General features: G+C 42.7%; 1 protein-coding gene across 6 annotated transcripts in view; it reads left to right on the top strand.

Annotated features, from left to right (window-relative positions):
• Nucleotides 1-12860, top strand: part of ADCYAP1R1 (ADCYAP receptor type I) — a 138896-nt gene that overhangs the window by 92415 nt on the left and 33621 nt on the right. For all 6 annotated transcript variants that reach the window (XM_068145905.1, XM_068145904.1, XM_068145902.1 and 3 more), the window contains exons 5-10: nucleotides 6081-6116; nucleotides 7249-7290; nucleotides 8643-8746; nucleotides 9312-9409; nucleotides 9870-10002; nucleotides 12160-12313. In XM_068145905.1, the coding sequence (XP_068002006.1) occupies nucleotides 6081-6116; nucleotides 7249-7290; nucleotides 8643-8746; nucleotides 9312-9409; nucleotides 9870-10002; nucleotides 12160-12313 (567 nt within the window). The remainder of the gene's footprint in view (nucleotides 1-6080; nucleotides 6117-7248; nucleotides 7291-8642; nucleotides 8747-9311; nucleotides 9410-9869; nucleotides 10003-12159; nucleotides 12314-12860) is intronic.

Below are 12860 nucleotides of genomic sequence, written 5' to 3'. Positions count from 1 at the left end.
TAGATATATACAGAGAGAGAGAAAGAAAAGGTGATTGTTAAAGATCAGGAGACTTTTAAATGTGTCTGGAGGATTTTGCATTTATTTTCTACTGAAGCAGAAGATGCAGGATTTCTTTGCTGAAATTAAGGTCGGCATTGCAGCAGATTAAAATTGGAAATTGCATTTGCCTGTCAAATAGGGCAAGGCAAAAGATCAATGCAAAGGTCTGGATTACTATTCAAGTGTATCTCGGTCCTGGTGGGTGTTTCAACATCCTGCATGAAAATCAAGGGAAGACAAACATCAGAATCAAGGAGCAGTCTCTGAAAAACAGACACGACCCCATCCCACAGCACTTTCCTCGTGGGAATAATAATGAGCCACTTCATTAATCTTTGAAACAACCAGGGCTCTGTGCATACCTTAACTTCATCCTTCACTTTATTTATATCCTATGTAGCATGCAGCAGTAAGTTCACTGCATAGCTATCTGATTTATTCTCATCTATGTACCAGCAAAAGGTTATGAGCACCTATCAAAGCTGTCTCCGCATTGCACATGTGTTATTGTTGCTTAGCGTTCAGCAAGTCCTAGAAACAACTGTGACAACAAGGAAAGGCATAAAAATAATAACTCGTGCCAATAGCCAAGATAATAGTGCTTACTAGATAACAAGTACTTTCCTGCTGGTTTTCATCCCTAGGATTTCCACAGCCAGTAAAGCCATTGAATTACTTCAGCTTTTCCAACTTGAGGAGGACAACCTGTAATTAAGCATGCTCGCTCGGTCGCAGCATCACAAAGTCTATCTGCAATGCAGAGGGAAATGGGAGGAAAATATTGCCATCAGAGAATAGTGGCTGTATCTACATTTCCAATCAAGTGCTTAAGGCTTCTTAGATGCCTTTTTTACAGGAAAAGGACATTTTATGGCCTTGCTCACCAAATTATGGGGACGTACTTTTCTGTGTCTCTGATGCTCAAGCATAAAACATGAGCAAGAGCATTTCAGCTAAAGACCAAGTCCTCGGTCTTTTGTAAGATAACACCTTTCAGTGGCCAGAGGAAAGCTGTAATATAGCTCAATATAGCTTTGTTAATATGATCTGAAAGCTAATTTGGCCTTGGAAAATAAAAGGGATCATGCTTCTCTGCAAAGTATGCAAGCAGTGGAGTGTGCAGAGAGCTACTGAGTAGTTTGGAGAACACCTGGACAGCAAAAGTACTGAAGTATCACTGTAGGTGCAACAAGGGCAGATGCTTCAACCTTTAATAGTTGTCTTTGTTCTATTCCTGTTTCTGGAATGGAATGGAATGGAATGGAATGGAATGGAATGGAATGGAATGGAATGGAATGGAATGGAATGGAATGGAATGGAATAGAATAGAATAGAATAGAATTAACCAGAATAGAAAAGACCTTTAAGATCATCGAGACCAACCTGTCATCCAAGACCATCTAATCAACTAAACCATGGCACCAAGCACCCCATCCAGTCTCTTCCTAAACACCTCCAGTGATGGTGGCTCAGAAGGGAGTTTCAGTTGATTGCAGGGTTTTAGATGTGGTGTGAACACGTTCATTCTTGCAAGCAAGAACTTTAAGCAAGTGATTTAATGTGCTTTCTTGTCTGTGACCTATTTCATAAGTGATAGCCTCCATTAAACAACCTTTCTTATTATCTATGTTTCCTTTTTGAAGGAAAAAAACCCAAAACAACAAAAAACTGAAAAATGGCCTCCCCCCTCTTCAGAGACCCTTCAGGAGTATTTGTATGGATCTTGCACTCTGACGGATGCTTCTGTGACAGCCAGCCTCATAGGAAGGATACACATAATATTTAGACGATGACTAGCAGTTGCTATGGTGACCTCAGTCCACTGCTAGTTTCACAGACTTTGATAGGAAAGAGGAAGAGAAGAAGAAAGTAATAATTCAGATGTTATTGATGGTACCTGTACTTCAGCCCTAATTTGGCCAGCCCTGTGTGCTATGGCCTTTGTATTCTCCTTACTGATATTCTCATGTGGTCTCCAGGTATTATTCACTGGGTCTTCATGTCTCCGTATCATGAAACCACGTGTCCTGAAAATAGTATGGGATATAGGATGAAAGGACTTGTGCATCACTTCCATCACAGCTTGCACCCCAATGTTTTTCACAAACCACTGGGTAACAAAGACAAAGAAACTAGTTCAGCTCATCCAATGGTAGATGCCTAAACCAGGTCACCCTCTGGAAGTGCCGGTGTGTTTGCCCTTGATGGGAAGAAACTTTAAAGACAGATGAACATAGCTTCAGATGTGCAAATCAGGATTAATTTGCTCCACAGAATCAGTTCCTTGGATGCCTCTAGGTACCAGTTCTTATTCAAATGTACAAACTTCTTCTTAATGTCCAATTTATATTTACTCTCCTCTAATTTAAAACCATTGCCCCTGGTCCTATTGCTACAGGCCTTTTAAACAGTCCCTCCTCAGATTTTTTTGCAGGTCTCCTTTACGTACTGGAAGGGCAATATAATGTCTCCACAGAGCCTTCTCTTCTTTGGGCTAAACCACCCCAATTCTTCTCAGCCTGTCTTCATAGGAATGGCACTCCAGCCCTCAGATCATCTTGGTGGCCTCCTTTAGACCCTCTCCATCAGGTTGATGGCCTTGTGTTGTAGGTCCCAGAGCTGAACACAGTACTTTAGATCAGGTCCCACCAGAGTAGAGTGGCAGAATCACCTCTTCTGATGAAGGAACCAGGATGGTTGCATTGCGTGTGTGGGATCACGAGTGCCCAGTACAGGACTGGGCAGAGAGCTTTAGAAGCAGTGGGCAGAGTGTGAAAGCGGTATGTGTGTGAGGAGCTCAGAAAGGTCCAGAAAAGCTACTAAGTAGACTGCTTCTCCTGACTGCAGCTTTGCCAGCCAGCTGAACAGATTGCTGGAGCATCAGAGCAGCATGCAGCACCAGGGAAGAGAGAGAGCAGGCACAGCGTGGGGGATGCTGCGGAGTTGGGCATCAGAGCTTCTTCCTTTATTTTGTATTTATAAATTAAATCTTAAGCTTCTAATCAGTGCTGTATAAAACAGGGAGGGGGAAATTGAATTTCTGCCTAACCAGCTCATTATCCACATAGCTGGACAGCAGGATAGCAAGTGATTGGAGCAAATCTCCACCACCTCTCTCTGCCCCAGTCTTCTGTTCTTGCTGAATTAGCATACAATAAAAACAGTGTGAGCTTTGCACATAGATCTCTAAAGTGTCTAAATCCAACCTTTTGGAGGATTACCTATGAGACCCAGTCCTCCAGCCCATAATACTGAGATGGGTACAATGGGAATAAAGGCAAAGTCTGAGCAAGCTATTTCAGGATGGAATGGTTTTGGAAGCCTTTCAGTCTTGCCTCTCTTCCCCCCACCTCAATAAAGGGCAAATGCTGGAACAAAAGGGGTAAATGCAAGTTTGGCTCAGATAAACAAATCTGTGGGAGATAAAGCAATTGCCCTGCCAGCTGACACTGAAAGCAGCCAGCACAAATTTGGCATGCAGGAGACGATCTAAAAGGCTGCACTGAGCTCCGAGGCTGATCACAGAAGGGTTGTTTCTTGGCTTTAGCTTTGCCAACCCTGCTCACTTTAAATCAGAAGCAACAATTGCTTGCTTCAAATTTCTCATCAGCTGGAGGATAGTGAGGAGGTGGTTGTGTTTTCTGGGGCTTGGTAAATGAAAACCAAAGAAGAAAGCCTGATAAACATGCAAATAAAGGGCATGAAAGATTGGATCTCTACCTCTAGCTCTATGGGAAGACCTCTGCAAGCCTTCTGGCTTTTTTTGGTTTGTTTCTTTCTCTTTCCTATCTTTTACCTCTTCATGTAGAAAATGCAAGCAGGCAATGTTTTCTGTGCTTCATTTCCCTGTTTGGTCTTTGGAACTGACAATTCAGCATTCTGACAGATCTTCTCTAAGGTCTGTAGCAGTACTGCAAATAGCACCTAATTAATAATGGCAATTAAAGCACTAGTAAAAGATTTGCTCTACTCCTCACTTACCTGTTCAGCCTGGTCAAATAGTGAGTAAGACTTTCTGTCAATACACTGGATAAACTGTCCTTTGTCAAGGGTAACATTAACTTCCTCTGGAGCTTATTGATTAACGTGAGCAATTACTGATTTAATAAATGATGTGCTAAGACACTCTTTAAGACACTGTTTACTCCACCCTCCCATAGCTTGGGCTGTGCTGATATTTAGCTCCATGGGAGGAGCACAGGCATCAGTCCTTTTCTACACTTAGCCCACCTCCAGGACTAAGCTATACCAGTTGCTTTATCACCCAATGACCCCACTCCATCTGGGAAGAGGGATTGGGTGGAGGTGAGGAGATCTGTGGGTGGAAATGATAAATGGATTTAATAATGCCAAGATAATAAAATAAATAATACAAATAAAAGAATCAAAAATAGACTAAACCCCAGTGCCAACAGAAAGCATACAAAGTTATACTCAGCACAGCAAGTATATGATAGTCACCATAAACAGGAAAGAAGTCCTTGGGAGTAGAGTATCAGATGAGTGCTTCCAGGGATGGCTAGAAGCAGCATCAGGAGGAGCCCAGGCAGGAGGTCTCTAATCCTCACAAACTTCCCCCTTCGTGCTGAGTGGAACATTTGAGGTCTGGAATACACCTGTAGCCAGCTGAGGTCTTCTGCCTTGGCTGACTCCAAACTGCTAACAGCCTGCAGACCATGGGTGGCCTCTGATCCTGTCCCAGTGAAACCAGGGTGGTTTCAAGGATGTAGTCCTTGAAGTAAAATCCTGGAAAATGGGTCTCTATGTTATGCTCCCTCTCATATTTTGATTCCTTATATGCCTTTCTCCTCTCCCATAGAAGGATACAGACCTAATCAAATGTAAACATTTAAGCTGCTCTAGTGAACACAGAAAGCTGGAAACCTTTTTACCTTGGTGGGTGGGCAGCTGGCAGAGCTATTTACTGACAGCTTTGTTAGGCCCTTTGTGTGCACGATACAGCAGCACCACTCGGTGGCCTAAAGCAGCTTCACTTTAAGCATCCCACAACACAGCTTGAGCCAAAATCCACTGACTTGGGAAAGCCTGATCTCAGTGTAATTCAGGTTATTTAGTAAGATGGGTGAGAAATTGGGTAGAGGCAATCTCAATGTTTTATTTGGGAAGGACAAAAGAAAGGAAAAATGAACATTTGTAATGCAAACCCAAATGTTTATGATCTCCCATTGTAACATTTGGTAATTTTAGCACAGAAATCAGGATGGATTCTGGCACAATATTTTGGAAATAGGTGAGGTATTTCTTGCTTCAGAACTCTCCCTTCCTTCTAAAATAAACCCCAAAAAAGGACAAGCAATGACAAAAGAGCACAACCCCCCAAAAAAACCCCACCCCACTCTTGTAGTAGTTGCTCTCTACAACTACCAGGTGGGGGTTGGTCTCTTCTCCCAGGCAACCAGCACCAGAACAAGAGGACACAGTCTCAAGCTGTGGCAGGGGAAGGTTAGGCTGGAGGTGAGGGGAAAGTTGGAATGTGCTGCCCAGGGAGGTGGTGGAGTCACCATCCCTGGAGGTGTTCAAAAAGGGATTGGATGTGGCACTTGAAGCCATGGTTTAGTTGTCAGGAGGTGTTGGGTGACAGGTTGGACTTGATGATCTCTGAGTCTTTTCCAACCTTATTGATTCTATGATTCTAAACCCACCACAACAAAACCAAAACTGACAAAAAACCACACCCCACCCCACAAAACCCCAGACACTAAAACCTCTACCACAAAACCACCAACAAATAGATCTAACCCAGCAAAAAAAAATCCAAATCTCATCTCTTGTTCATCTCCTTCCTACAATTTGATGGAGCAAGATGATAAGCAGAGATTTAGCAGTGCAATGAAATCGATCATCCTCTGACAAAAACAAAACCCTTTCCAGTCATATTCTTGAGAAAGGGAATTTATTGCAGTGCTTATCTGGGCTGTACTACATCCACCCCTCTCATGGGAAGCCAAGTATTGTCAACATCAAATTGTAAGCTGTTATCTAAATCAAACTAATTATTCTTATTCTTCTAATTGCAGGTTGGGAAGTTGATAACTTGGGGCAAACCCATGCAGGTAAGAAGCAGTTGTGCTGAGTAGCTCCTGTGGTCTCAAGTACGATGTGCAGAGCATGTGAAAATAAAAGATGATTGAAAAGTTGCCTGATCACAAGCATGATAAGGAATATAAGTAGTTTGTTGTAACATTCAGATAAAGGGTAAAAATCTGTTAAGTTTTGAGAAATTAGTGTGATCTAACTCTACAGCTACCTGAAGGGAGGTTGTAGCCAGGTGGGGGTTGGTCTCTTCTCCCAGGCAACCAGCACCAGAACAAGAGGACACAGTCTCAAGCTGTGCCAGGGGAAGTTTAGGATGAAGTTGAGGAGAAAGTTCTTCCCAGAAAGAGTGATTGTCCATTGGAATGTGCTGCCCAGGGAGGTGGTGGAGTCAGTGTCTATGGAGGTGTTCAAGAGGGGATTGGACGTGGTACTTGGTGCCATGGTTTAGTTAGTCATGAGGTGTTGGGTGATAAGTTGGACTTGATGATAGAATAGAATAGAATTAACCATGTTGGAAAAGACCTTTGAGATCATTGAGTCCAACCTATCACCCAATACCATCTAGTCAACTAAACCATGGCACCAAGAACCCCATCCACTCTCTTCCTAAACACCTCCAGGGATGGTGACTCCACCATCTCCTGGGCAGCACATTCCAATGGCCAGTCTCTCTGATCTCTGAGGTCTTTTCCAACCTTATTGATTCTAAAGCCACAAAATTGAACCTAAAGCCAATTAATGATTACTTTTTACCACAGATGGATGAAAATGATCTTTCACAAATTCTGTGAAAGCTGACCACACTTTGAATATCTATGGATCAGAAATGTAAATTTCTAAAGATACCCCATCTGACTTTAATATTTTCACAACCAAATTGGTCCTGGTTGTTTGCATGAGTTCTTAGCTGGGTGCTCACTGCTCACAGCAGCACTTTCTTAATTTTAGAGCTTCAATTTTGATTCAAACTCACAAGTAAAACCGTGTTTACTTCCTGAAAAGACAGCATCAAGTATTTATTGCCTTTGGGCCTGATCCAAACAAATAAAAATCAATCGCATGCTATTCACTAATTTCCACAGAGGCCTGTCTGGGCCCCAATAGTGAACACAATCAAAGCAGTTTCATACCAAATTTCCACTCTTACAGGTGATTATGACCTGCTGGAAAGCACAGCCCAGTCTCCTCTAGGTAAGAAAGAATCTCTTTTCATTTTAACTCTGTTGAAAATAATGCTTCAAGATTTTTCCCCTGACATTTAGGTATATTCCCCCCCCCCCCCCCCTTATCAGTATTAATCCTGGTGACACATTTTCTGGTGCATTACTTTGAGCAGTATTATGAATATGTATTCCTCCACTATTGAGCCTTGCCACCTAGCCAGCATGTTGTTATAAATTCTAAGCTACCTGCTTCACAGTAATTCCTAAATGGTGTAAAGGAAAGTCAACACCACGATTCAGTGGTTATTTTCCACAGAAAACAAGGAATGAATGTGCAAGGGTAATTTACCCAAATCTGCCAAGTAATGCAATGTCCTTAAGTGAGTGCTGTGATTAAACAGATATATTCTGCTGCATGGATAGAAAACAAGTTCTCTCAAAATAAGGTCACTGCCAGTGTGACGAGCTACTTGACTAAACTGCTCTAGGAATGCAAAGCAGCACAACCTTAATGAAAGGGGTGGGGGAATAAATGAAACAAGCAACAAAAGAAAACCTTGGAAATTTCCATCAGTTTTGGTTAAGGTACAGCTCAAATTCCGAAAGCTGTAAGAGACAGATAGATGAATGGAAACTGTTCTGTTGTTTTGTAGAGGAGTAAGTGCAGCCAGCAGCCCAGCTCTAGTTTTTCAACCAGGTCACTGAGCTCTGAAAAGAACAATGATGCTTAAAAAGAGCACCATGAGGACCATCTTACTGTAGGCAGCCTCAGTAACAAAGCAAGTGCCAAGAGACATTATGTCTCTTCTACCCCCAGCTTGTGCTTCTCAGTACGGCTTTAAGCCTTTTAACTGAGTCAGAGCAAGCCATTGAGGAGCTAGTCTTTATATGAGATCAGCCAAACAATTAGGGTGAAAACAGAGGAAAAGAGAGTGAAGGGTTTATCTGAGTCAGTTTTGAGCCTCCATGTAAACACTTGCTTCAGAGTAAGGTTAGAAACCAGAACTGGAATAATAGGGAAAAGGACATCAGAAACAGGTTTGAAGTTGTCGTCTAAAGCCACGTGTGGTCAACTGGAGATGTATGCTGATGGGACAGAGAAGGGGAAGAGCTTTCCACTCTGTCTTTGCTCTCCTACAGATCCTTCTCAGAAAGTCACTCTCAGATTAGAGCCTAGACCTGTAGCTAAGTGAGGGGGATATATGTTATCTCACTACAGTAGAACTTCCTCACCACGGCCATGTAATGGCTATGGATAGCAAGAAACGCAGCACTCCCAGTAGCACCGTGGGATTTTCTTTGGTCATGTACCAGGGAGTGTTGTGGTATGTCCTGGGCTTTGCTTCAGCAGTGTCACATTCCCAGCTGTGTTTTGCATAGGGGACATCAGCAGAAACTGCACTGAAGATGGCTGGTCTGAGCCTTTTCCTCATTATTATGATGCCTGCGGCTTCGATGAAAATGAAACAGAGTCTGATAACCAGGTGGGAATTAACGTTATAATTAAAAACAAATGAAGGGGGGGAACAAGGCTGCTGTTTGTCCAGCCTCTGGTCATGTTCTGATTTGATGGTGATTAGAATGAAGCAATCAGGTATTTATGGGCATGAAAATGTGACAAGAGAGATCAAGATTTAAATCCTTCCTAGCCTGGTACTGAATGTTCCCAGAATATTATTAGATTATATTACTGTTGATACATCTTATAACTTCTAGAAGCACAGGTTAGCCCCCAACTCTTCCCCTGTTGACTAAGGAATGCTTTACCCAACTCCTTTCTACAGATACATGCACAGTGGTCAAAGAAATATAGACAGCCTTTGCTAGCTCATGGACAAATAAACCTCACAGTGTGCAGACTCAGGAGCATGTCAGACACAGAGCAGTTCTCTAATATACAGTGAGATCTCAGGGGAACCAAGAGGAGAAAACAACCAGGCTTGGGTTCAAGAAACAAATCCTGCCTATGATTCCCCCTGCACACTGACAGGGTAAGGAAGATGTGACCATAGATGAAGTGTTTAACTGTGTGTGTGTTTGCCTCTCAAGGATTACTACTATCTTTCTGTGAAGGCTCTGTACACAGTGGGATACAGCACTTCTCTTGTTTCCCTCACCACTGCCATGGTTATCCTGTGTCGTTTCAGGTGAGTCAGGACACAGACAGCAAGCTGTTCAGTCACCAGGGGAAAGAAATTTGAGCTCATCTCCCCCCAAACAACGTTTAAGCTTTTATCTCACCAGCTGTAGAATAAGAGGAAGACAACCCTTTAACAGAGCTGTTCCCCCAGCTTTGACACACTCCAGTAGCCACGTTTTGACAGACTGCAAATGCAGCTGCAGAAGTTGTAGGTCTGGTTTATGCAGCCACAGAAGCTGCTCTGAAATAGGTCTGTTTTACAGTTTTAGAGGAAAATCTCCCAATGCTCCTCTAGGTGAGCTTTAGGGTCAGTGCTATCCACTATCCTGGCTTTCAGATGCTGCTATTCTTAGAGCCAGGATATTCTGAGCACGTGTGCAAATAGTCCTGGTGTGCTACTTCCACTGAAGGAAATTATTCTCTTTCTTTTTCTCTTTTCCCCCCTCCCCTCTTCTTTTCCTCTCCAGGAAGCTTCACTGCACACGAAATTTCATCCACATGAACCTCTTTGTATCATTCATCCTCCGTGCAATATCTGTATTCATTAAAGACGGGGTCCTTTATGCTGAACAGGATGGCAACCACTGTTTTATCTCAACAGTAAGTTAAACCAAAGGCTTTTCCTGTATTTCTTTCAGCATGGAATAACAAAAAAAAAATCACAATCATGAGGCAGGCAGCAGTCTGTTGAGCATCACAGGCTGAGGAGTTATTGGGAGAGAAGGTAATTGGTGTTCCCTCCCAGTTCACAGCAAAACTGGATATTATGGGTTCATGGTGGCATTGGGATCCAGCAGTCTGTCCCTCAGGACAGACCTACAGGTTTTGATTTTTGGTTCTTTCTCTGTTTCACAGATGTGTATACTGACAGGTGGGATGAGAGCAAACACTGCAGTTTCATTCATCTGAAGGTGTGATATTTCTCCAGAGCTTTGTTTGCTCTGGATGCCAGACAAGAGTCATGTGCAAACAAGGTGACCACAATTAGGTCCCCTCAGAGAAGAGAGGGCTCCAAGGAGACCTAATTGTAGCCTTCCAGTGTCTGAAGGGGGCCTACAAGAAAGCTGGAGAGGGACTGTTTAGGGTGTCAGGGAGTGATAGGACTTGGGGGAATGGGAAAAAAAAAATGTAGGAATGAATAGATTCAGATTGGATGTTAGGAAGAAGTTCTTCCCCATGAGGGTGGTGAGAGACTGGAACAGGTTGCCCAGGGAAGTGCTGTAACCCTCATCCCTGGAGGTTTTGAAGGCCAGGCTGGATGTGGCTCTGAGCAACCTGATCTAGTGTGAGGAGTCCCTGCCCATGGCTGATCCTTGAGGTCCATGCCCTGGCTGATCCTCGAAGTCCCTTCCAACCCTAACAATTCTATGATTCTATGATTTTGACACAAAAGGAACCCCTGTTGGTCTCTGAAGTGCATGGTTTCATGGAAAGCAGATTCTTTCACAGATTCACTTAGTTATATATTAAATGTAAATCCCAATTCCTGTCACAATTAAGGATAGTATTTGATTCAATAAATCAGCTCACTGGGTGTAATTATGATGGAATTGCAGTGAGTTCCTAAACTGAGATCTCCTTTATCCATCCAGTTATGAGCTAAATTCCCTATGAGTCACTTCCACAAAGAAAGTACAGCTGTGTAGTTTCTTAGTCAGCCTTTTCTTTGTCACCTAAGCCAGCTTTTTGTTTTAATTCTTCTCCATGATAAAGCTGAAACCATATTAGATCTGTAGTTTGTTCATACCAATCTACAAATGATGGCATCTGCCTCTTTGTTTTGAAACACATAAAGAGTTCAAATCAGCCATCTACTGACCAAAACATCATCCAGAATCAGCTGGCAGAGCTTCCATGAAGAAAAATGAAGTTCTAACAGTTTAAATATGTTGGATGCAGATTCGTCCCAAAGGTTGAAGTGCAACTTGTAACCAGCCCAAACTGTTAGCCTCCCACTGCCCCAGGCAGGAGCTTCCAGTTTATACACTGCTACTGCTCTGAGTTGAAAAGTCATACTTCTATAGTCATAGTGACAGCTCACTGGGATACAATACTGGAAAGAGAAGTGTGTCCTACTCTCACGGAGTTATGGGAGAGTTTGGTTTCCACTTAAAGATTTTTAGAGTGCTTTGGTTTTTTCCATTCCCCCCCCCCCCCCCCCACCTCCCCTTCTTTTGTCTTCTGCTTTCCCCTCCAGTGAAGTGAAAGCTTCTATCATTTCTCACAGTAAATCATTCTACTTTCCTACTTTCTTTACACTTCTTTTCATTTCATGTCCCCCAGTGCCAACACCTGCGAATGGCAAGGAAGCACAATTCTCCTCTGCACGCAGGAGGGTGCATCCTTTCTGAGCCCCCTCTCTGGGCTTTCTACAATCAACCTGCCATTTCACATCCTTCCTTAGGTTTCTCAATAGGATTCCTTTCATCTCTGCACTTAAACCTTGGAAGGGGGTTTAAACCTAGCAATTAGCGTTCATTGCCAATGTGAACTCCCACTAACGCAAGACGTTCTCAAGCTGTCTGCGGATGCTCATCAACCACCTCCCACTGGTAAAATTGGCTACCTGCCCTTTCCATCTTTGCTCTTTAAGTGGTACCTCACATTCTTCTCATGCTTTTAAAATTTTACTCTTAAACTGTGTAATACTAGTCCCAGCTGTGTTCCTTTGGAGGTTTGGAGAGGTTGAATGCATTTTCTGTATCTGTTGAGTGGAAATGACATGAAAATAACTTTATTTGTCTTGATTCTCTGCAGGTGGAATGTAAAGCAGTGATGGTGTTTTTTCACTACTGTGTCATGTCCAACTACTTCTGGCTTTTTATTGAGGGACTGTACCTTTTCACTTTATTGGTAGAAACTTTTTTCCCAGAAAGGAGATATTTCTACTGGTACACTATTATTGGCTGGGGTACGTGACATTTCTTGTCTAAGAAAATTCGTCTTAGTGCACACGATGATTCCATGAACCATCTAATATTTCCACTTCTACTTTCAAAGTAAAGTTTCACTCTTTGTTTTGAAGTACCACTGCAAACCAAACCATGTTGTGCTTGTTTTTTTTTGTCTGCTCCATTTTGTAACACCTGGGGGTTCATCTCTTCTCCCAGGCAACCAGCACCAGAACAAGAGGGCACAGTCTCAAGCTGCACCAGGGGAAGTTTAGGCTGGATGTTAGGAAGACGTTCTTTACAGAAAAGAGAGATTGGCCATTGGAATGTGCTGCCCAGAGAGGTGGTGGAGTCACTATCAGTGGAGGTGTTTAGGAAGAGACTGGATGGGGCACTTGATACCATGATTTAGTTGATTAGATAGTGTTGGATTATAGGTTAGATTTGATCTCAAAGGTCTCTTCCAAACTAGTTGGCAGAAATTTTGTATCTGTAGGTTGGTCTGCATGTAAGAATTATTAATAGTTATTAATAAAATATATTAATAGTTATAATATTACCAGTTAT

This window comes from Melanerpes formicivorus, unplaced genomic scaffold (genome assembly GCF_026170545.1).
Source record: "Melanerpes formicivorus ecotype bairdi unplaced genomic scaffold, bMelFor1.0.p_v2 SCAF_13, whole genome shotgun sequence".
Taxonomy (NCBI): Eukaryota; Metazoa; Chordata; class Aves; order Piciformes; family Picidae; genus Melanerpes; species Melanerpes formicivorus.
The sequence above is the reverse complement of the archived record's forward strand: the minus strand, read 5'-3'. Positions and strand labels throughout refer to the sequence as shown.